Source organism: Carcharhinus amblyrhynchos, chromosome 7 (genome assembly GCF_965287045.1).
Source record: "Carcharhinus amblyrhynchos chromosome 7, sCarAmb.v2.hapA, whole genome shotgun sequence".
NCBI classification, from domain to species: domain Eukaryota; kingdom Metazoa; phylum Chordata; class Chondrichthyes; order Carcharhiniformes; family Carcharhinidae; genus Carcharhinus; species Carcharhinus amblyrhynchos.
In genome coordinates this window covers 10,069,699-10,095,843 of record NC_137330.1, presented here as the reverse complement: position 1 = coordinate 10,095,843, position 26,145 = coordinate 10,069,699, and the positions used below count along the sequence as shown (strand labels likewise).

General features: G+C 41.9%; 1 protein-coding gene across 1 annotated transcript in view; it reads left to right on the top strand.

The window, feature by feature from the left end:
• The window catches only part of LOC145345346 (uncharacterized), a 197,781-nt gene that overhangs the window by 33,429 nt on the left and 138,207 nt on the right, over positions 1-26,145 (top strand). The window contains exons 5-8 of the mRNA XM_080193161.1: positions 4,560-4,733; positions 5,336-5,413; positions 8,164-8,247; positions 14,005-14,067. Coding sequence (XP_080049287.1) covers positions 4,560-4,733; positions 5,336-5,413; positions 8,164-8,247; positions 14,005-14,067 — 399 coding nt within the window. The remainder of the gene's footprint in view (positions 1-4,559; positions 4,734-5,335; positions 5,414-8,163; positions 8,248-14,004; positions 14,068-26,145) is intronic.

Here is a 26,145-nt window from a genome sequence, read left to right as displayed (position 1 = left end):
AACATACAAACACATAGCATTCTTCACAAAGTTATATAACATTATAATGCAGATGTAAACAGTAGTTTCAAAGATTTAGAACAAACAACAAAACCTATGTGCATTTTATACTTCAAGTAATACTAATCTTCAATCAAAGAAAATTTTAAAATGAGCCAATAACAATAGGATTAACCAATTAAAATAAATAATAAAAAAAATTAAGTAAATTTTCAACATACCTTTCATAATAGAAGGAAATCCTTCTCTGTTTTCGATGCAAAACAGCTATTTCCAAGCTGGATCAGAGTGGGTGTTCCCAATATTGCTGTGTCATTAGAAGGCATGATGAGAGTCCTCCTGTGTCACGCAGGGGCCTGCAGAGCTAGCTTTGCTGAAGGCTGCTGCTCCCATCGGACGTTCAGACTCTATTTTTCAAGGCAGGAAAGTGTGCAAAAAATTCTTTTATTTCTGGCAGCCCATAGCTTTCTGCCACTGATTGGAATTTATGGGCCATTATTTATATGTTTATTAGTTACAGTAACTTTTAAAGAAAATTTGCATTGAAGGGATAGGGATCATATATTAAAAATAAACTTTGGGGACAGAGAAAAGTAAGCAATAGTGAAAGAGGGTAACAAAAGGGAGAAATTATATTGAACAATCCATTATTTATGTGTTTTATTAGCAACAGCATATTTTTAAATTCAGCTTTGAGTCAGTAATGAGACAGTATAATAAAATATGTATTTTGGGCACAGCGAGGATTTTAGAGATAGGGTACAGAGGGGAAGAGGAAGGATTGTATTTGAATCAAGATGAGCAGCTAGTTGAGTGGCTTGATCCAAAAAATGAGCAATGGTCGGAATGGTGTAGTTCAATATTGCTGAGCTGGTGGTGCATCTCAGTCTTAGTCCTTCTCCTGAGTTGTGTCCAGAATATTTCCAATCTCTCATTTCGCTCCTCCTCAGTGCTTAGTAGCATATGTGGAAACTCATTTCTTCCTCTGCTTTTAAATCTGGCAGATTCTGCTTTATTTCTATAGCCTCGCCAGAGATGACTAACTAGATGCATTGGAGGAGGGTGCCATTTTTATCAGAATACTTTGTGTTAATTTGATGCCAAGCCAGTTGGTGAAGTATAAAACTCGACAGTGATACTTTTCTTGGTAATAGGTTTATTTACAGAATGTAGCGTTACATATGTCTGCTTCTTCTAAGTGCTCTAACCTGTGTACCCTATCATTATAATTAACATACAGTTAACACCCCACTGGATGCAAATTCAGGAACTGAAACTTTATTCTCTCCTGATCAGGCTTTGATGGGTTACACTTTCTTCCAGGCCACACAGCTCAATATTTCACAATTCCTTTTTAGAGCGCAGTCGGAACTCACTAGAGTTAGCAGACTTTATTGCAGCTAGTCTCTTTGGCATGCTATAATGCTTGCATTTCCAAGGATAAGCCTAGGTTAATGGCATAAACTCAAAACATAAATGAATTCAGGTTACCTGGAGGGGAAATACGAGAATCAATCCTCTGATATTTAGTTAATAGTAGGTGGGAGAAATTTAATGCACAGACACCTTTTTAAGCAGCATTAGACCTCCAGATTTTGCATTGCAACCTATCACATTTGTTCTACACCACATATGTATCAGGAGGCTTATTGATTCATTATTCATTGTAGGTACCCACCTGAAACAGGCAATCAGCTCCTTAAGTGTAGGTTTTAGGGGTCTCCTGTCAGTTCTAGGACTGGGGTTATAAAATCAAATTCAAATGGGTGGAGATTTTAGTTATTCATACTCTGCCTAGTTATGCTCATGGTTCCTAACAGGACTTTCGGCAGTCATTCAAAAATACACCCAAAAATATTCAGGGTTTAAATTGTGGGTAACAAATTAATTTGGGCTCATTGTTGATCCATGACATTGCCTTCTTTTCTGACCTGCCAGCTAGCTCATGACTTGCTGCAGTGGATTGCACATTTAGTGCTATAGGTTGATGGCAAAATTGAAAGGAAACTCAAAATCAAATTTTTCTCAGGCTTCAGTGTGCATGGACACGTGCACACAGAATGATCATGCGCTAATTTTCTCATCCTAGACTTCTAGGACAAAAGTAACTTAATACTCAAAGCATCCCCATCCGCATTGTTTTCTCATTTTGAATTTGTTCCTTTGGCATGTTCATTTGCTGTAGAGGTAGCAGCTAATTTCACATATCCGTTGATGTTCTGAAATCAGATGAATGAGAATGGATCACAGTGCCTCTAGCTTTCCATTTCCTTCCTTACCTCGAGAGGATGATTGACCTCAACATGGTACTTCACCAGTGTGAAGACTTCTATAGAGTCTATAGAAAATTGTGGCCACATGTGCTCTCATGCCTTATTGTCAACAATCATAAATTTATAGAACAGTTACCAAGAGGACCCATTGAGTCTGTGCCAGCTCTATATAAGAGCATACAGCTTGATCCATTCCCTTGCAAATGATTTCTGTTCAGGTAATTACCCAATTCTATTTTTAAAGCCACGAAGGAATCTGCCTCCACCACATTCTCAAGCCATGTATTCCAGATCCTAACCACTTGCTACAAAAAAAAGTTTTCCTCATGTCGTCTCTGGTTCTTTTGCCAATTGTCTGATTCAGTATCCTCTGGTTCTCAATCCTACTGTAAAAAGTCTGACAATACCAGGTTTAAGTCCAACCAATTTATTCGATAGTAAACTCACAAGCTTTCGAGGTCAAGCTGTTCTTCAGGCGAATGGAGAGTTCTGGCCTCAGACAGAGCATATAACGCACAGATAGTTTATAGATTACTGATTAGATTGTAAACTGTGTTGTCAGACTTTTTACTGTGTTTACCCCAGTCCACATCTCAATCCTACTGCCAAGCTGGCCTTGAAAATGAACTGTTAATATTCAAGGCCATCCAGACAAAAGCCCTTCTTGTAGTAATGAGAGATTTTTCAAATTTAGTTCATAGAAACACCACGGGGGCGATTCCCCTAAAACATTCTAAGCGTCGTATTCACATGAAAACTGGAGTAAATCAGTCTGCTTTTTTCAGTGTGAGTTTCAAAATGAATCTCCCACTGAAAGCGTGAGTGCCTCAGCGCAAATTACGCTGCAAATCAATGGACGGGGCCTATTGCCGCTGGAGTGGCCGGCAGCATAGCACTGACTGGGCCACTGCGCATGCGGTGATCAACGCTGAGATCAGTATATGCACAGTGAACTCGCCTTCTGGCTCGCCGATCGCTGGCCAGCCCTGCGCCCCCCGCATCACCAGCCATGCGATACCCCATAGCCTAATCGCTGGCCCCGCCAACCATATCAAGGCCCAGCCACGACCGCCCTTCCCCCTTGACAGTGCCGACCCACCCCCACCCCAGACTGGCTTCCCTCCTTCCCCCACTGATCCTGTCTACAGAGTGGCAGCGAGAACCCCCACTGATCGCCCTGCACCCCCATATGCCCACCCCTTGGCACTACCCCATACCCAATGGGCAGTGCTAAGGTGCCCTTTGGGCATTGGCACTTTGGTCCTTGGGCAGTGCTGGGGGCACAGGCTGGCACTGCCAAGGTGCCAATGTCCAGGAGACACTCCCGCCGCCTCACCCTCTAGAGGCTCCAGTTGCCCCCACATTCAGTCCAGCAGGGTCAGGCCACTGGCTCCCCGAAAGTGAGGAGCTACTGTAAACCCCATTGGCATGAAATACTCCTGGCAGGGGGGAGAGACGCTTAACGGGCGCAGAGTCTTCGTGTCCGGAGACTTCGGTCCTGGGCCTGATAATCATACTTAAATTATATTAAAATCCCCCTTCGCATTCCTAATGCAGCTCCTCGTCTCTTTCACGTGTGGCACCAGAAATCTGGTGCTAGACGAGGCGCTTGGGGCCTGTCGCCCAGCATGGATATGCTAATCCAGCCCCGCTGAAATCTCCTGGCCTGCTATGCTAATTTAGCAATGCCATGTCAGCAACAGTATTGTATTAGATAACTTAATTGGACAGATCTATGAAAATAATAGCGTTCTTTAGCATTGGTTGCCCAGGTCACTTATTTTCTCTAATGCTTTAACTTTCAGTTTTCAGTTAAACTTTGAATTTTCTTGGTACCATTTGTTGAGAATGATCGTATGGTTATAGCCCATTGCTTTATGCATATCAATCAAAATAATGGCACAGCAAGGAATTCTGCCCTCATGGCTTTATTCTGTTTAAATGCATAAAACTGATTCCAAACACACTCATGGATTGACTGCTATTACAACAATTACAATAAGGCTTACTTTGTAATCAAGGAACTTCTTTATTTCTTGTTTCATTTTAAGGAAGCAGCTATTTTTGCCAAATTTGTCGGAATTTACTAGGCTAACTTCCGTCTTGAAAGAATAAACAGAGAGACTGCACATGAATAAGTTAAGCATGTGTATGATGAACCTTGCATATTAAAATTGAGAGCCAAAAGAGATTGTTTGCAGATGAAAGTCATGATACGAAGGGAATAAGAAAACTCAAACTAATGTATTAATACTGACTTTTTTTCTAATTTATATCCTGTTCAAGGCACTATTTGATGAAAACTGGCACTTGTTGCGAGTCTTGGTAACAGAGAGGGATGCCACTTTACACCTCGATGATAAATTAATTGAAACAAGGCAATTAGAACCTGTTCTTGGTATCTTCATCAGTGGAAAAACACAGATAGGGAAGTACTTTGGGAAAGAAGCAACAGTACCAGTAAGTTTGGCTTTTGTTCATTCATGTAATAATGAATGATAAATGTTCCCAGCATGTGTTACAGGCTCAGAAAGGGTGGCTGTGTTTACTGTTTGTTTATCTCTTGACCTTATACTGATTTTAAATTTAAATGAAATAAAGATTAATGAAATTGCTCTGGTTATGTAATGAATCAGGTGCAAATCAATACGAAGCTGAGATTTATGTTTTCAAAAGATTCTATTAAACTTGCAAACTTGAATATTACTTATTGTTGCATGTAGAACAAAACATAACAGGTGGAATTTTCCAGCTGCGTTTGCCTCCCTGGAAAATCCCGCCTGAGATCTACAGACCTTTGCATGGTCCCCACCACCCTCCATTGTCATGCTTTTTGCAGGCAGAATGAGAGAATTCTGTCCACCATTGTTTAAAAAGCAAAAAAAAAGACTAGAGTTCTCTGGTTTTGCATGCCTTGCTACTGCTGCCAGTGAGAACGGAAAACATGGTGTTCAGCCTCGTTTCCATAGCAGGACCAGATAATCCTAGCCATTTGTGAGGTTAGAGAATTCCAGCCTACGAATATTGTTTCTGTTTGACATGACATTTCTTTGTATTTGCAGTTTGAAGTTCAAAAGTTAAGGATTTACTGTGACCCAGAACAAAATCAGCGAGAAACTGCTTGTGAAATCCCAGCTGTTGTAAGTACACCTGAACACAAAATATTAAGTTCTTTTCCTTCAATATAACCTTACTTCTTGTAAGTGTGATCTATAGTTGTTATGCCATTTTTCCAATCACATTTCATTGATGATATCCCTATGTCACAAATAGTATATCCTATGACTCACCTCAAGCAATTAATTCCGCGAGTGAGTTGCTGTTAAATGTGCTTATTTTCATAAATGCGTAACACTGAATTAAAATTGGTTTTAAAATAATAAATAAAATTCTGTTATAATCAAAATGGGAGAATGCCAATCTTCTCTACAATTAACAGCATTAGGTCAACCCATTGGATTGGTACGGCCAGCAATATCGATGCTCAGCTGTGAACTGAACTTCTTGACTGCTTCCTTTTATAACTGTTGTAAAATTGCAGGTTGCACTGAACGAGACAATTAGGGATAACTTTCTCGCCATAATTTGCATCACATTACTTTTAACTGTCATCAAACATGAATTTTTAGTGTATTATGGCATCCCATCACTTCTCCCATATTTATTGTGCCGGTCCCTGCATAGTACTAGGTATTTTTGCCATACAGATGGCTATTGTATAAGTTGAAATATATAAAAACTACCAACATACTTATCTTTATATATCCACTTTCAGTTTGTGTTTTTTTTTAAGCCTATACAACATCTATTGTAAACTTTGAAAGTTTAATTGCTCCCGGCTTCTTTTGACCCCCTCAGAAAATGACCAATGTAAGAGCCAAAAGATCACGGAAACGTAAATACATGTTATGATCAGTCCCCAGGCGAGGGTCCTACAGTGTGAACTCCCACATTTTCTCTCCAGCACACACACATCTGCCTTATCTTGCTCAGCCTATACAGATTATCATGTGGCATGGACATAATCTTAAGACTGTTAAAACCTATATCTTTAACTTGTCTCTTAACTCTTGAAACTCCTTTTACAGACCTTCCCACTTTAATGGTTCCAAAATGAACCATGACATTTGGCTATTCTCTTCCCATCTCTAAAATTTTTTGTACCTATTCTATTATACGTTACACCAGGTAGTTGGGAGATAAAACACAACGGGACTCAGGCTCAGGCTATGAGAAGTGTTTGTCTATTCCCTAACATTAATTATGTTACTACATTTAGGTTCCCCTCTTTGGCTCCATAGATCAAGGATTTGCTTGTATTTGCATCCTTCAAATTGTTGTCACTATCATAGTCATTTAGTAGTAAATATCTGATTGTTAATAATTTGGAAGGGATCCCAGCTTTCCCCACAAGCAGCATAGAGGCTGCCTATAATGTAGCAATTACCTTGAGGTCCAGAAAAATGACTGGAGCTAGGGGCACAATGCCAAAGGAGCAGCAGTCTCCCCTTCCCCTAGCTTAAATATCGATAATCTTTGATTCTGCTTGCATTCCATTTGTTTAATCTATTGCAGCATCTTATTCATTCAGCTATTGGTACTTCCCTTATATTTCATTCACTTCTATGACTTTTGCACTGTTTCGCTGTTTTAGCTTTTTGTCTTCTGTTAACACCAATTTCCTACAAATGGCGAGGCAGTGTCATTTGTAATGTTGCTCGATTATACGTTGTTTTGTATCCTTCACTAAATTAAGCATTAATTTTTTTTGGTACCAGTTTAACGATACCTTTTGAAATTTTATTCCAGAATATCCTGGTATGTATTGACTGTCTCATTTTGGAAATAATCAAGTAGGTGATGTTTATATTTATATATGTCATCTATTCAGTATATATTTACCTGATCAATTAAAATGTTGGCCTGAATCCTCCAGCCTCCATTAGCGGTTTCTAGGCAATGCGAGGCACTGGCCATTCGCTAGCAGCAGGATCTTCTGGTCCCATGCTGTCAATGGGATTTCCCATTGTAGCCACACTATGCTGCTGGGAAATCCACGGTTGGGGTATACCTCCAGCTGGTCCAGAGAATCTGCTGCAAGCGAACAATCAGAGTATTTTGGACATCTTTTTCTGATTTTGTGAAGATTTTAAACATGTTTCATCTGAAAAAGAAAACTTACATAATATAGAAAATATGTCATCATTATATATGTACAGCATGTATGATGTGCTGCTGTGATGTAATTGGTTGTTTTTTTCCATCTGATTGTTAATCAGTAGTTCCATGCTTGCTTGCCTTAAGACACAAGCAGCATGGCGGCACAGCGATTAGCACTGCTGCCTCACAGTGCCAGGGACCAGGTTTCAATTCCCTGCTTTGGCCACTGTCTTTGTGGAATCTGCACATTCTCCCCATGTCTGCATGGGTTTCCTCCAGGTGCTCAGGTTTCCTTCCAGAGTCCAAAGGATGTGCTGGTTAGCTGCATTGGCCATGCTAAATTCTCCCTCAGTGTACCCAAACAGGCGCCTGGATGTGGCGACTAAGGGATTTTCACAGTAGTTTCATTGCAGTGTTAATGTAAGCCGACTTGTTACACAATTAAACAGGCATACTTAAAACATTTACAAACGCTTTATCCGAGAACCAGTTTCCAATCACTTTCAATGGATGAAATCCAGACACATGCATATAAGAAAGGTGGCCTCACTGATGTTTTGGTTAAAGTTGTTTTACGTTTTGTGCCAAAAGAGCCTTTTCCTTTTCGCAGATGAATTTACTATTTCCAAAAATACTTGTTTTTTTATTTAGTTACTGTTGCGCACAGTTTACCTTACGTCAACCAAGAATTATGGTACTTATTAGAATTGTTCTGTTTTCTGAATTTTAGTGTGACAATAGCCTTGATGATATTAGTTCTACACCACCACCTTGTACATGTACCCCAGGACCACCTGGCCCTCGCGGTCCAAAGGTAAGATGTGATATTTTTCATCAGGTTATATAAATGAATTTATTAAAGAAGGATTTTGTGACTTGACTAAGTGAACTAAAATTAAGTGAAAGTCATTTGGCAAATGCACTGAGTATCTTGGGAGGTCAGGTGATCTTACTTTCTCGTCCTGCCAGTCAATAGGCAGGGCAAGTGGTAAGATTGCAGGATAGGAGAAAAGTTGGGCTTGCACCTGATTTCTCACCTATTGTGATCTTACCAGGCCAAGATATCTGGTGAGATCAGCTGGTGCGAGACTGATTATAATATTTAAATCTGTTTTAAATCCCCCCCCCCCCCGCCCTCAGGAAACAGATCTTGCTTCATTTTTGCTCAGAGTGGCATTAGACTGGATTTTTAAGCTTGCCCAAAAAACAAATCCGAAACTCTCCCGTTTTCACGCTTGTTTGGTACTTAGAACTTTTATGGTAAGATCACTCACTTGGTACACAGTCAACATATCTAACTATCCAGAAAACATTCTCTTTTAAATATTGTCATCTTGCTGTTCCCTTAATAGCTGTTATTAATTGTTAAAGCTTATGTTGCATTTTTCAAAACAAGATTTATGAAACAAAACATGGGCCTCTGTCTCACCCTCAAAATGCAGGATAAGAGTTAATACGTTAAAAAAACACAAACCCACACCACCCCCTCCCCACCCACTCCGTTCCAAATATGTGCCAGGATTGTTGCCGTACAGAATAGGTGGTCTAGCTAATCATGTCTGAATTAGCTTTCTGAATGAGCAATTCATTTAGTGCCATTCCTCACCTTCCCACCACAACACTGCATATTCTTCCACTTCAGATAACAATCTAATTACCTTTTGGATGCTTCTATTGAACCTGCGTCCATCACAATCCCACGCTGATGACCAGTCACTGTGTAAAAAAAAAACTTTCCTCATGTCCTTCTTTTACCAATTGTTTTAAATCTGTGTCCTCTCATTCTTGATCCTTTTCCGAACGGGCAGCAATTCCTTCTGATCTTCTCTGTGCAACCACCTTGTGATTTTGAGTACTTCAACCAAATGTCCTTCCAGGAGAACAGTTTTAGTCCTAAAAGAAGTAGCTACAGAAATAGTGCTGCATTGATTATAATTTCCCAAAATTCCTTGGATTCTGGAAAAGTCCCGGGGGATTGCAAAACTGCCAATGTGATGCCCCAATTCCAAAAAGAGAGAGAGGTAAAAAGTGGGTAACTATAGGCTGATTAGCTTAACATCTATTGTTGGAATCAGTTATTAAAAAAGTAAAAGTAGTACATTTGAAAAATCATAATCTAATCAAGTAAAGTCAGCATGGCTTCATGAGAGGGAAATAATGTCTGACTAATTTACTAGTTTTTTGAGGAAGTCTTTACCAGAGTGGATAGAGGGAGACAGTAGATGTGTTGTATTGGACTTCTGGAAGGCGTTCGACAAGGTACCTCACCAAAATTAACTCATAAGACAAGAACCTGTGGTGTTGGAGATAGTGTATTGACGTGGATAGAGAATCGATTAATGGGCAGAAACAGCGAGTGGGGACAAGGCATTCCTTTTTAGGTTGGTGACCTGTAACCAGTGGGGCTCCACAGAGTTCAGTGCTGGGACCACAACTGTTCACAATATATATTACTGTCTGGATTGTTCTTTCTACTTTTCCATAGTCATCCTAAATGTTATGATACAATGATCACTATCCCCTCAATATTCACCCACTGACACTCAGGGCGACGTTTTTTGGCCCTATAAGCCAGCAAGTTCTTCTGGCTCCACCAAAAGCAACTCTGTCCTGCCTGCAGCGGGTCCTGTTATGGGCAGGACTGACATGTCCCAATCTGTATTTTCTTTTGCAAAAAGGGTAGTGGAAATCTGGCTGTCTTTCACTCAGAACTTAGATCAATAGATTTTTATTGGCAAAGGGTATCAAATGATATGGAGCAAAGGCGAGGAAATGGAATTAGGATTGCAAATCAGCCATGATACAATTGAATGGCAGACTAGAATGATTGAATCACCTATTCCTATGCTGATTGAATCACCTATTCCTATGCTGATTGTGGTAGCTTGGCCTCTTTAAGGGGCAATCCTTCCTGGGCCAAATTACCTGGCCAGAGCCAATAGAATGCAAGAACACGAACCTGGGACAGCCAGGAACATTCCTGGGACTGGAGGGCTTCAATTAGAGTAGAGCATTGTTAGCAATAGACCTTATTGTTGTTCAACCCTGTGTTGTAAGTTCTTCTTTTCCAAAAATCCTTAGTTGTTGCCATAGTTATTACACTGGTGATGAGGAAAAACAGGATCAGTTGTTGAAAGCCCACAGTGAGAGTTGGAGGGAGAGCAGAGTGATCACTTAAAGTCCAAATGAAAAAAGTAAAGACTCCATCTGAAGATGCTATTATTTGGAAGATAGAACCATTTGACCCCAAGATTGAGAGCTGGAGGTAGTGTATAGAGAGGCTGCAGTATTTATTCTTAGTGAATGAAATAGCAGCCTAGGAGAAACAAAAGGCAATTCAGTTCGCAGTCTGTAGTCTACAGACTCTCAACCTGGTGAGGAGTCTGACACCACCCAAAGCTTAAGAAACAAAATCTTTTGACCAATATGTCAACTCAGTCAACTATGGGTCACCATAACAGCCAACCTTCCATAATCATGCAATGATCCTAATTTTATTCTGCAGTTAGCATGTCAAGAGAGACAGTTTCCAGCTTCAAGGCCAGAGAGTTTCCAGCTTCAAGGCCAGACTTTGACGGCCTGCTGAACACTGCAAATTTGGGACTTGGTTGGGAAACATGTTGAGGGATCATTTAGTATGTGGGATCAATAACTCCAACATCCAAAGGAAATTGCTTGCTGAAACCAAATTTTCAGTGGAGAAAGCAACAGAGATGGCCCAGGTGACTGACTGTGCTGAGCAAGACATGTGAGCAGTAAGACGTGCCGAATGAGGTGAACCAGTTGTGACTGCTGTTGTAAAAACAACCTGAATGAAGGTGCACTGGAGTCTGAAAAGAATCATTCAGCACCATGGTCTGAAATATGTTTTGGGTGTGGGGGAAACCACCCCCAAGAGAGGTGCCAATGCAGGAGTTTTATTTGTTTCAGATATAAAAAGAAGGATTACTGCAAGCCAATTGCAGAGCGAAGCAGTTGCACAGAGCACTCCAAAAAAAAGAAGGAAACAATTAGTACAACCCTTTAAATAAGCTGGCACAGGAACTAAAGGAGGGATATGAGACTTAGCCAAGTGCAACTCAGCAATGTACCACCTATGGATACTGTCCTAATGGTAAGCGGCGGCTCCTGAAGATAGTGATTGACACAGGCTCAGTGGCTATTACATTCAAGCATCTCCAGAAGGGATGACACCTCTTAAGGCTTAGCCATTCTGAGGCTACAATGACAATGTATACTGGACAAACAATAAGAATAACGGGGACAACCTCTGTGCTGCTATTGCACAAGAGCTAGTCAGCTCAGCTGCCCATCACAGACAGAGTACCAGTCTGAATGGGCAGGATTGGTTAAAACAAATAAAACTGGACTGGCTAGAAATATTTAAGGTCCAAGATGGAGAATTCCAGGAATTCTTGTGTAAATATCAGCAGGCGCTCCAGAGGGAGCTTGGTCAAATTGTAGGGATTAAAGCTAAAATTTACTTGAACCACAAAGGCTACGCCTAGGTTTTTCCAAGCTCAGCCCATACCATATGCATTACACCAGAAAGTAGAGGTTGAACCGAAAAGATTGAAAGACTTCGGCATTATCAAACCCACATTGTTTTTAGAATGGGTCGTACCCATTGTCTCCATCCTGAAACCAGACCATACCATGAGGATTTGTGGGGAATATAAACAGACTGTGATTGGGGAGACCAGCTGGATCGTTGCTCCATTTCCAGTGTAGAGGACCTCTATGCTAAGTCAGCAAGAGGCCTGAAGTACACTAAGGCTAGACCTAAGTCACACTTATTAACAATTGAAACTGGAAGACAACTCCAGAAAATTAGTTACTATAAATACCTACAAGGGGTTATATCAGTACACCAGTCACTCTGTGGCACTTCAACAAGGCAGAACAAATGAAGCTATATTTGGAATGCATGGACGAGATAAGTCCAAAGATGGAATGCTACTGTGGGAGTGCCATGTCATTGTATCATCCCTGGAGAGACTGCCCCGCTCCAAGAGTTACATGACCATCCAATGCAGAGTAGAATGAAAGTGTTGGCCGGAATTCATGTCTGGGGGTCTCGCCTTGACAGAGCCATTGAACAAATGGTTGAGCAACGTGAAAATTTTCGGCAAATGTTACCTCCACCAGCGAACTTGCATCCTTGGGAATAGTTGGGCTATCCGTAGTCATGGCCTCATGAAGATTTTGCTGGACCTTTTTAGGATACATGTTCCTGATCTTAGTAGATGCCCATTCCAGGTTGCTGGATGTTCCACCACAGCCACACTTACTATTGAAAAACTGCAGCAGATCTTTGCAATCCATGGTCTTCCCAAAGTGTTGGTAACTGAATCGCAGTCACAGCAGATGAATTTTAGACATTCGCCATGTCTAATTGTGTGCATCATGTTAGCCTAGACTATCCTGCCTCAAGTGGACTGCTGTTCAAGATTTCCATGAAGAAGCAGGCCCTTTGTGATTGGCAAGTTTTTTGCTGTCCTATATTACACCGCATGCCACCACTGAGGTCATGCCTGTAGAGTTGCTAATGGGTCAGCACCTGCATACTTGTTTGGACTTGGTGTTTCCAAATTTGCTGGGAGAAGGTGTAGGCTAGGCAAGCCTCTCAGAGTCACTTCCGGTTATTACATCTATGTTCTTGATTCCAGTCTCTATGGAAGACATATCCGGAAGGAAACAGGGGAAGACAACCAATTCAAAAGAGAGGGGACAGAAATAATGATGATGTAGAGAAACAATTGCAAGAAACAAGAGAGCTTTTTCTTCTCTTATTGTCTATTGATACATCAGACTTATAGGTAGTAGATTTCTTTAGATCTGCTACTGCTTCACTTCTGCATCCCTGCCCAGAAAAGCTTCGAGGAAGTTCCCAATATCGTTTTAAATAATGTTTACATATCTATGCATTATAATTGCTATTGTTATTCCAGAATATTGTGAATGGTAGGAAATGTCCCTTGTTTTCAATTCAATTACTTGAAAGTAATGGTGAGGTTGGCCTATGAACTATAAAAATGAAGTTGGCACATTTTGTAGTGTTCTATATATAAAGCAGACTTTATCAAGCAGACCCCTGAGCCTAATCTGTGTATATGCTGTGCAAAATAATGTATTAATGAAAAATTATCAGATCCCAAAATTTCTTGACTTAATTTTGGAAAATAATTTAAACAATTTTTGCAGAATTCTGTACGTAGCTTGCTGAGTATTCACTTATTGTACATTTTTTGATTTTAAAAAAATTACCGAAAAAATCAGACAGTATGTTGTGCCTCCTGGCATAGCTGACTTCAAGCATTTTTTTTTTCTATTTGTGAAATGTTCTGACTTGAATTTATGATCCAAACGTGTAATTACATGATGCAAGTACATTTAAAAAGATTGTTTTACGTCTTATATGCTAAGCAACAATTAATTTTATATTCATTACTGTGTCAAAACATTGAGTGGCACGTTTTATTTTCACTTCTGCACAGTTGGATTTGCAACTAAGAGGGGATTAGAACAGGCTCAGACAACATTTACATTAATTTATTTCTTTTATATGTAGGGAGAACATGGAGAACCTGGGGAACATGGTCATCCAGGAAGAACTGGTGCAGATGGTAAGCCTGTGAGTACTAAATGGTTTACTCACCTCTCTTTGAAAAAAGCTGCCGTGCTTTTCTTGAGACATACTTCTAAGATCAATGGTTCATTCTGCCATATTTCTGCCAAAATATTGAAACCAATATTTTTAGGACAAAGGTAAGGGAGAGAAATGCAATAACACTGTAATTGGATGTAGGAATCACAAGTAGCCCAAACCCATTCAAAGTAATCCAGCATGGAAACTTTGTGCTAATTACATGGCATGCAACTCAGCGCTGAACACACTTGAGTAATTGCAGACTTCAGAAGGAGCTCCAAGTTTACGCAAGGCTGATCATTAATGGCTGCTTGATACATTCGATGAGCTGTGATATAAAGTGACTTAATGCTTTGTAGGAGACTGCATTTCACTGAATGTTTATTTGGTCCATCTTCAGAGAGATTGTCAAGTACATGGTTCAGATCACAAGGAGATACTACTGTTACATCCATCATCTGTTATGCAAATAGATAAGTTGGGTCAACTCTGTTGCATGCCGCAGTAGATAATATTAACACTTGCTCAACAGCAGGCAGCCATTATTGAACTAACTTTATTTATATCAATCCAACAATGAGCAAAAGAGAAGGCAATATAACAAAATGCTCAGGTCTTGCAATATAATACACTCCCTTCCAAGATAAAACACAAATTATACTTTAAAATGTTAATGGATACATGTGCAGAAGTTCCCAGAATACAATATGACTTAACCAACATCAACAATACCTGAATGTTTCACAGGCTAGGTTGTATGCTCATTGTTATGGATTGGGTGGAGACACCTTTCTCTTACTGACTGGGATTTTCCCAACCTTCCTGCTGGCGGGATTTTCCAGTCCCGCTGATGGTGCACTTGTACTGTGGGTTTCCCTGTGGGGGGGAAATGGATTGAATGGGAAATCCCATTGAAAGCAGAGGGACCAAAAGATCCAGCCAACGGTAGGAAGACTACCTCCAGCCACTGAAAAACAGACCGGTGGAAGTGGGGAGGGATAGGGTGCGGGTGAGGGGGGAGGGATGGGCTGGGGATGGGGAAGAGAATCCAACCCACTGTCTGGAATCACTGTGATTTTGGAGAGGAAGTTGTATATAGTTCTTAAACCACCATCCCCCATTAATTGTGTGATGAATGTAAATGACAACAAGTTTCTGTGTGTTTCAAAAAAGAGAACTATTTATTCACACGTGCACCTGGAGAGTCTGCACTCTATGTCAATCATTCAGCACTCATATGCATACATTTTGAGAAAAATACAGTTAGACGGAATAGTTTACCTTTACAGGTTGTGAAGAAAAAAGTGCTCATAGTAGGAGTACGTTGTTATGAGCCCTGGTAACAAAAGGAGTCTTTTCCACACTTGAAGCGTAGTTTAGATAAGCTCAAATAGCTGGAATGCACATCAGGATTATTGCGGGATTCTCGTGACAAAATGAGTGTTCCACGAATCTTGAAGTTAGGCACTTGTGGCGTTCATACTAGGAGATCGAATTTCCTTGCAGGTAGACTTGGGTTTAGGAATCTGCCTGCAAGGCTTTTAAAATGTAGCAGCCTTCCAAGTTTAAAAATGCTTCGATGTTACTGCTTTGGTTTGCAACTGATATTCCACAGTGGTGTCCCTTGTAGAGTGCCTATATCTCTCTGGGCCTTGATAATAAAGGATTTTGATAACAGAAATCAGTTTTGCTCATGTGACCAACTGCTCTTGTCCACTCAGAATGGCTTAAAGCTGAAAGCCATTGTTATAAAATGGGCTTAGCTGATGGCTCTTCACAACCACTGTGGTTAACTGATTTCTTGCTGTTCTTTCTGTTAAGTTGCAAACATGGAGATATAAGGTGGGATTTTCCAGTCCCACCAACAGCGAGCATCATGCAGGTAGGATCGGATAATTCGGAGTTGGGCAAAACACACTCTACACAACCTGGCACACCCAGGGAGGGATGAAATGCCAAATGCAGAGATGGAGGAGTTCCAATGAAGTGGATGTCAAGAATGCTGGTTGAGGCCAATGATATTGTGGCATTAGAAGGAGCAGTCATAGCACAAGCCAGATATGGCAGATGTGCCAAGATATCCTTACAGCCACAAGGTCATAGAACGATACACATGAATAGCTCATGTGAAACACTTTTACATGTTCCTTCCATGCAGGCTCAATATTAAAACCTTTGTTACTATCCTCATTCTCTCAATAAGGGCCTTCAATCTCAGAATGATAAGTCACAATCTTGCATGACAAAGGACTCATCCTTTGAAGGCTAGGCAGCCTATGGAGCATGTGGCCATTCTGTTATGGAATAGGAACTCTACTAATGTACAACATGAAGAAATTAGACATCATGTACTCTTTTGAAGCATTGTGCCAACATTTCACTGCCTATGGCAGCCTTCAAGAGACATGGCAAAACCTCAGTGCTTTCATGGAAGTATGCCTGGAGTGTTTCAAGCACCACAAGGAAAATAGTCATCTAACACAGGTTCTCTCATGAACAGCTGAGTTCTGGCCTGAATCCGGACTGTGGTACCTCTCCTTAGGCCATCCTCACGCAAGAAGAATGCCTCGGCCTCATCTTCATACTGACTCCTCAGCATAAATTCATTCCTTGAGACACAATGATCTGTCACTCTCAGTAATGGATGTAAGTCTGCCAGACAGTTCACCTTTGTGTGAACAGAGAGAGCTTCAGTAGCAGCATCGTCTGATCACTGACAAACACTCATGAACCTGCCTTCATGTGGTGCATCCAAAGGATTTTGGCATCCAGAATGGCATCGTCCCATTAAAGAATCTGGCACCTGGGACCAAGACACATATCTCTGTTCTTGCATAGCTGTTGCCATCTAGCAAACATTTCAGGAGTCACTAAGTGCTAGCTAGGTTCATACCTCTGCATCATGCAGGTGGAGAATGGGAATTATTATAGGGTGATGTCTAGCTGTACATGCAATTACAATGTCACACTGCAGGCCACTATGAGCACCTAAGATCCCTGATTATTACTTGAAATGTAACCCACAGTCAAATCTGACTTATTACGAGGAGGTAATTGAAATATGCACTGAGTTAGATTGAATTCAGTGCAGGTCACCATTAAAACCTATAATTTCCCCTTAGACCAATGTAGCAGAAGAATAAAACCAAACTGCAAAATCTATACTCGGGCAACATGATATGATCCTCTCACGTGTTTAATACGTGCATTGCCCAGCTACCATTTTGATTGAGAAAGAAGCTAATTCAGTAAGAGGGGATTTTCACTTCATTGCTTTGTTAATGTAAGCCTAGTTGCGGCACTAATAAATAAACTAGAAGCTGTGCTCTTGTTGCTGCTGTGGACAGAAAAGCAATTCACTGTATTGAGATTGTGCAAGACACCGTAGACCTGAGGTGATTGATTGGAAATAAATGAGGAAGGAGGGTCACCTATCACCCTTGTATGATCTTGGAGCACTGCATCAGATAAAAGAGTCATTCATTTAGAATTTCAGATAAGCCTTCTAGATTTACAGATGTAAGAAATATATACAGTGGATGAACACTGTGCCACATTCGTGCCCTCATATTTCTTTATTTTTATTACTCTGCTGTCATGCCTAGGTGCTTTACCTACAACCACAGCAGAAGTTGAGGCAGCCGGCTGATTGTTATGCCCTATTTTTCTGTGATGACCTTGGTAGATGTCCCTTGGAGGGCCCCATCCTGCTTTGGGTCTCCTGTTGTGGGGCATGTAATCCTCCTTTGCCTGAGCAGCTGGAGTTGCTGAGACCTTGAGAGAGTCCTGAGTGGATTCCCCTATTGTGTCTGGTTGATGCTCCTCCTTGTTGGTTCTCATGTGCCCCTTCCTGACTCCTTGAGCAGAAGGGGTTCCTGGATCGAAGCGCCCAGTTCTCACCTCTCATGTAGCAATTGATGGATCTTACTCGTGGCTATGGTGATGGTATGCAGATCTGAGCACTTATCCAGCAGAAACTAAGCATTCTGCTGCAACAGGATTTCCATGGCAGTTGCCATCCTTCTAATGGTGACCTCAGTGCACTGGAATTTCAGCGCTGTGACATCAGGTGGATGAATTCTATGCTCCATTCTAATCTACTAATAACCATTGACAACCCTGTCTCCTGAGGCCTTGCCTATCTATGGAGCTCTCTCTAAAAGCCAATTTCAGTGGCTCAGCATTGAATTTAAATTAGCAGAAATGTAACGTCCAGCAGTCCTTGGTTACCTTGGCTGCCATTGCCTCCGACTGCTGTGGACCTGAATGTGTGCTGTGCTCACCATATGGTGAACCCAAGCCTGCTGTAAAACTTGGTCCTACTGAAGTGTCTGCCTCCTCACTGATGGAGGGTGTAACTGAATGCAGTTACGGTCTCTTCATTTTGTGAACCGTCATCGGGGTGGTCGTGGGGCTGGGGCTGTCGGGCTGACTGGCCATGTGTTTCCTTACTGGTGGTGGTAATAAAATAACTGATGTAACTGCCATGGGCAATCTCCAGGAAATGGACAAAACACCTGAATGATGAGCATTGTGTGGTCACAGACAAGTTGGGCATTGAGAGAGTGGAATCCCTTTTGGTTCCTGAATGGCAATGCTTGCAGCTCATCCACTCTGTAGCCCCCACTCTCATACAAACAAATGGAAGGAACTGCAATCTTCTTGGAAAATTGCAGAGGCTGACACACCTGCCCTCTGGGTCCCCTTACTTGCCTCAGCTGCAATCTTACCCTCCTGTCCCTGACCACTTTCCAAACCAAAAGGCCCTATCCTAAGGTGTGTGACCACTTCCTGAGACAAAGTTTCCAAGTAACTCTTGCTCTCCCTGACATGTTGCAGTTTCCACAGCTAAACTTCTAGCTCAATGATTCTGAGCCAAAACTCCTCAAGGTGCAGATACTTACTGCCAACATGCTTACCCTAGATAATACTGGAATCCACGAGTTTCCAGATGCTGCAGCCATGGTACATCACCTTTTCTGCCAAATTTATGATCTCCAATTAGTTATTTAATTATTCGTTTAACTTATTTTCTTTTAGCTATTTATTAATCTTATCACCAATTCCAATACTATTTTAAACCTTAGGAAAATAAACATTGACCACTTACTGGATAGTCACCAGGTATTCATCACAGTTTGTTTTTTTTTCCCTGTTGTAGAGCCAAAACCAATTCCTACAAGCTGAAAAAGTAGAAGAAGGCAAGGAGTACACCTTTCCCCTCCTCACTGAACTCCTTCAGCTCATCAGTCTGGGTCCGACCTTACCATCAAGTTGCACCCATTTTTGGGCGCGAAAACGTGGTAAAGTCGGACATGAAGCATGTAGTGTGATCCGCGCCCGTCTCCGCACCGGTTCTTCTTTTACCAAGGCACAAAAATAGCTGCGATCGGGACCGTGCCAGAAATGGGAGCAATAGCCATTGAAATGAATTTGCATGCATTTAAATTGACTTAATGGGCTGCACGCTCAATCTTACCAGCACTTCTCCCCTTACCGCCGCGTTTGTCCATCCAGAATCGGCGCAAAACAGACATGTTCCACAAAAGTCCGATTCAGGCACTCCAGTTAATGAGGAGGTAAGTGCTGAGTGTCCAACGGATCTCTGCTTGAGATGGTACAGGGCGGGGTGGGGGTGGGGTGGGGTTGGGCTCCACTGCCACTCTGCCTGAGATCAGTGCGGGGCAAGGGGTGGTCTGCTGCCATTCTGCCTGAGATCAGTGAAGTGGGGGGGGTGCGGGGGGGTCTGCTCCATTCTGTCTGAGATCATTGAGGGGAAAGGGGGTCTGCTGCCATTCTGTTTGAGATCAATAGGGGGAAGGGGCCAATAATTGGTCTTGGATGGTAGGAGGGGGTGGGGAGATAAAGGGGTCAATAATATTGTGGGGATAAGGCAATGTCTGTGGGGGCCAGGGAGAGGCATTATCCGGCCAGGGAGTAGTGTGGCAGGGGAGCCACATTCTATCTTTTTTCTGTGCATACACGGTTGGAGATACCGATTTGGAGCTGCAGGATTTTGCGCGCGATTTGGAATTGTTGATATTTTTTCAGGCAGAGTGCATATGGGGGCACCTGCAAACTGGTCTAAAAATTGGATCTGAAATACTCCCATTTTCAAGTCCGCCCAGCACTTAGAATCAAAATGGTAAAATAGGGCCCTCTGTTTGAGAGTGCATTCCAATACTGGTCGCACAAAGAATCTCTGAATTTATACATTCTGAACATGATGTACCACAGTGACACCAACTGCCTCTCAAACTCCAAAACCCAGAGCTCAAGTTTCTTTAGCTGAAGGCACTTTCTGCACATGTGGTTGCCATGGAAGTATCCTGGAATTCTCACGTGAAACAGGATATGCATTCACATGACTGTGAAGCTTTGTCATGGGTTTTATTTATTTGATTATTTATTAACTGAAGAGAAATAAACTTAAAATCTTAAGTAAACACCAACTGCTCACCAATCTGCTCCTTTTTCTTTGCTCATGTCTCTTTATTTTATTTGAAACCTGAAGCTAACCCACTCACTTCTGTTTTTAGTGGAGCCAGAATGGGCTGGGCCAGACAATCACCTTTTTCATAGAGTACAGACTGGTTCCTAAATATTGCAATGAGGCTTCTTGTCTCAGAATTAACTGCTATTTTAAGTTTTAATCCAGTAAGACATTTTTTAGGTTTTACAGTTCTGACCCAAGTACTATAGAAATAATGAAAGCACATTAAAGCTTAAAAATCTTTATTATCTTTTGCAATGCAATCTATTCACATACTCGAATAAACAAGGGGTGATATGTTAACAGGGGTGGCAGGATGCAAATTTGAGGTTACTATCAGATCAGCCATGATCTTATTCAGTGGCAGAGCAGGCTCAAGGCACTGAATTGCCTACTACTGCTCCTTGTTCATGTGTTGTGATATATTCAATACATTATTAAGTGATAGAATGCACAAAATGATGGAGTTAAGGAACTTCTACCTAAAAATCATTCAAAGAACAAAGAAAATTACAGCACAGGAACAGGCCCTTCGGCCCTCCAAGCCAGCACCAACCATGCTGCCTGACTTAACTAAAACCCCCTACCTTCCGGGGACCATATCCCTCTATTCCCATCCTATTCATGTACTTGTCAAGATGCCTCTTAAAAGTCACTACCGTATCCGTTTCCACTACCTCCTCCGGCAAAGAGTTCCAGGCACCCACTACTCTTTGTGTAAAAAATCTGCCTTTTACATCTCCTTTAAACCTTGCCCCTCACACCTTAAACTTATGCTCTCTAGTAATTGACTCTTCCACCCTGGGAAAAAGCTTCTAACCATCCACGCTGTCCATGCCTCTTAAAATCTAGAAGACTTATTGCAGGTCTCCTCTCAACCTCTGTCGCTCCAGTGAGAACAAACCATGTTTCTCCAAGCTCTCCTCATAACTAATGCCCTCCATACCAGGCAACATCCTGGTGAATCTTTTCTATACCCTCTCCAAAGCCTCCGCATCCTCCTGGTAGTGTGAAGATCAGAATTGAACGCTATATTCATAACCAATCATGAATGTTTATGTACGTATTGATTGTAGTCTTTGGTGGTTGACCAAATGACCTCTCTCTCTGTTAATTGAAGTGTTGAAATTCAAAAGTTATATTGTTTATACATTTAAAGTTCATTAGCATGTTATTTTGAGGCTAGATCCTCACCCTCATTTATTTTCACCTGAACTCAGTTCAGGTTGACTAAAGTGGGCAATTCTTCAGACGTGAAGCCTGAGTGCTTTGTATATTGGCTAGTAATGAGTAGTGTTTGTTAAGCTACAGGGGCATTGACTGAGACAGATTTGTTTTTCCAGACTTTCAAGGTCTACTTTTGTCCTTATGTTGCATAAATCTTGTTTAACTTTCCTTATTAAGACATAGGCTAGCTTTGTTATGAGAAACAAATACTTCACAAAGACATCCCACAGTCCAACAAACTTGAGCAAAAGAAAACACCAGCCCTACTCCCAATGTCCGGAAGCACAATAAATTTCTTAGTCAAGCTTATGTATTTCATATCTAACATCATGGTTGAATAGCCTGTACAATTCCCACCCATGAGCTACGGTTCTTCTTTTTACAGATTCCATATCCTACATATCTGACCTCAGGAAACCCAGCAGCTAGAGGGAGATGAGGACTGCTGGATTCAGGAGGTAAGTACCTTCCCACTTACCTGCTGGATCCAGTTTATATGATTCAACCACCCACACCTGTCTCTTCCAACCTTCTAAAATGTTTCCAATCTCCAATACCACACCCTTCCCAATTCACCCATCTGAGGCATCTTCTTCTCCAAAGTCCTTTATTTCCCACCTCTCAAGGCCACTAATCTCCTTCATGATCAACCCATCCTGTCTACCCTCTCCAATGCTCTCCAAAGTCTCTAATGCCATTTACAGCAAAACTTATTTTCCCTTGCCCCACTCTCCAACCTATCTCCCGATTGTCTCCAATCCTTTCCTCTCTTCAGTACTCCCTTTGGCCATGTCCAAGTGAAAAGGCCTATCTTTCCCACAACTAGTCAGCAGTGTTTCCCCTCAGCTACTCATCTGGTAACAACCCAAACGTTTCTATACAAGCTGAAGACAAGTTGGTCCCTTTAAACATCCATATTGCTGTGCAAAAAAAGTAACTGGTCTATGCACTGTATTTAAATGGATAGGCTACGCACAAAGGTGGGACGTTGCCAGCCAGCCTTAACTTAGCTGGCTGTAGCCAGGAAACAGACAAAAAATATTAGCTAGCTCCTTCCGTTAAATTTGGTAAGCTCTAAGGGTAACCTGTTCCATGATATCAAAACAACAGCCCTCCCACCACCTCCCATCCTCCCTGTCTTGAAGCTAATATCCAGTCTCATGATATCACTGGGAAGGAGAGGGAGGGTTATATACAAACTATGAAGAGGTTGGTCTGAACATGGAGCTCTGGGATACTCTGTACATGAAGCAAAGGATAATATACCTAAGAAGGAAGTATATGAACTGTAATTTATCACCTGTACAAGGCCAACATTGCCTTCAGAAGTTACAACAAAGCATACTTCTTCTGGCTGAGTCTTTGGAAACAGTATTAACATCAAAATTGTTCATCCAAACCTTTTGGGAAAAGATTGAGTTGGATAACAAGGATCTAGGACATAAGTGGATTTAGGAGTGGTGGCCTTCAGGACTGGCATGATATTTTAAAATCGTCAGGGGAAAATGCATCAGAAGTTGCAGATTATGGGATGGTTAAAGACCTGATTAGGGCAAGGGCTGCAGGGAAATCTGGGACTTAAAAAAAGCAGAGGAATGATGGGGTGCTGCTAATGGAGGTAGCTGCAGTTAAGCTGGTGGCTTGGATGTTGAATGGATAAAACTTCACAAATTCATTCTATTTTGTGTCCAAAATGATGATGGAGGTAGGGAAACCAAGTGATAAGGCTGGAATCATAGAATTGTCACAACACAGAAAGAGGCCATTCAATCTGTCATGTCAGGCCAGCTATCAGCAAGAACAACTTGTCTAATTCAACTTCCTGCCTTTTCACCTCAGCCCTGCAAACTTTGGCTTTTAAGTTAATTATTCAATTCTCTTTTGAAAGCCTAGATTGAATCTGCCTCCATTATTCCCTTAAGCAGTGTGATCCAGATCCTAACCATGACATTTAAAGGGTTTCTTCTTATCACTTTGCTTTATTTGTTAATCATACATTGGTGTCCTCTAGTTTTAGATGCTTTCATCAATGGGGACAGTTTCTCCCGAGCTACTGTGTCCACACCCTTCAATATTTTTGAAACCTCTATCAAATCACCTCTTAATCTTCATTTAAATGCAATTGGCTGGTTGGAAGCTTCCATGCATGCTCTGCAGCTCCCCAGCAGGAAGTCATGCAGGCACCAATTAGTCGTGGTCCCAACTGGGAGAAAGGGTTAACTTTGGGCTGTCCCTCAGGGTGGGGCTCTTGTGACTAGACTTCATGTGTAGACATCATTCTACATGTAGGATGGCAATTTCAGGTAATTTTCTGATAAAATTCTTTTAGTCTGTAAAGAATACAACCTTTGAAGTAGGCTTATCTCCTTAAAATCCATGCTCCCTGAACACTTGGACGTCTTCAAAATCATAGCAGCACTCAATTTTAGGGGAATGCCCTTGGTTGATTTCAGAAGCTGTCAGTTTTATCAGAGCTTTTTGAAGTCCTTTGAGTGACAGGAGCTGTGAGTTTCACTACGGAGATACCCTTTTTTAGCTTGAATTAGCCCCAGCATCTCAGAAACCTCTTAGAACTACTGTGATTGTCAGCTCCAGAGCAGATCAAAGAGGGGATTAGCTGAGGTTTGTTTGGTCAATTAGCTTTTTTGACTGACAGCTCCAGGGCATGGAAGACCTATTTCTAAAAGCAGAGGAGTCATAGAGCGGAATAGATTGATAGTCTAAGGGATTAAAGGGGAGTCAAAGGGAAACCTAACTATGACTGTAACATGACATTCTGCACTCTCTTATTTCCTTCTCTGTTTTGACTGTATAGCGTGCAAGAAATGATACTTTTCACTGAATGTTAATACATGTGACAATAATAAATCAAATTAAATCAGATCAAGTTGTTACAATCAGTTCACTTAATTCTGTAGTGCTTTTTCTTTTCACCACACTTGTTCTCCCTGGCTTCATGTTTGAAAATTGCAGCTGTTTTTCAAGCCTGTTGTAAGAACATAAGAGCATAAGAAATAGGAGCAGGAGTAGGCCATCTAGCCCTTCGAGCCTGCCCCGCCATTCAATAAGATCATGGCTGATCTGTCGTGGCTCAGTTCCACCTTCCCGCCCTCTCCCCATAACCCTTAATCCCCTCTCTTATCAAAAACCCATCAACCCGCGTCTTAAAAATATTTAGCGAGGCAGCCTCCACCACTTCAACGGGCAGAGAATTCCAGAGATTCACCACCCTTTGAGTGAAGAAGTTCCTCCTCAACTCCGTTCTAAACCGCCCCCCCTTTATCTTGAGGCTGTGCCCCCTAGTCCTACTGTCTTTTTTGAGCGGGAAGAGTCTCTCCACCTCTATCCTATCCATCCCATTCATCATCTTATACGTCTCAATGAGATCTCCCCTCATTCTTCTAAACTCCAACGAGTACAAGCCTAGTTTATTCAGCCTCTCCTCATAGCTCAACCCCCTCAACTCCGGTATCAGCCTAGTAAACCTCCTCTGCACTCCCTCCAAGGCCAAAATATCTTTGCGCAGGTGCGGCGCCCAAAACTGCACACAGTACTCCAGCTGCGGCCTCACCAATGCCCTATACAGCTGCTTTTATATTCAATCCCCCTCGCTATGAAGGCCAGCATCCCATTCGCCTTCCTGACCACCTGCTGCACCTGCAAGCTGGGTTTTTGCGACTCATGCACAAGGACCCCGAGGTCCCTCTGCACCATCGCCTGCTGCAGTTTTTCGCCACGTAAGTAATAGTCCTTCCTACCATTCTTCCTACCAAAGTGGACCACCTCACACTTGCCAACATTAAATTCCATTTGCCATTTCCTGGCCCATTTGCCCAGCCTATCTAGATCCTTCTGCAGACTCTCCACACCCTCCGCACAATTTGCCGTTCCCCCAATCTTGGTGTCATCAGCAAATTTCGACACCCTACACTCAGTTCCCTCCTCCAGATCATCTATATAAATGGTAAAAAGCTGAGGCCCCAGCACCGACCCCTGGGACACTCCACTAGTCACCATCCACCAATCCGAATAGCACCCGTTGACCCCCACTCTCTGCCTCCTATTTGACAACCAATCCTCTATCCATGCTAACACCCTACCCCCAACTCCATGTCCCTCGACCTTCTGCAATAACCTCTTGTGAGGTACTTTGTCAAACGCCTTCTGAAAATCCAGAAAGACCACTTCCACCGGCTCTCCTCTATCCACCGCCCTAGACACATCCTCATAGAACTCCAGTAAATTTGTCAGACACGACTTCCCTTTAATGAAACCGTGTTGCGTCCGCCCTATCAAGCAATTGCCTTCAAGATGCCTCGCAATTTCCTCCTTAATGACGGATT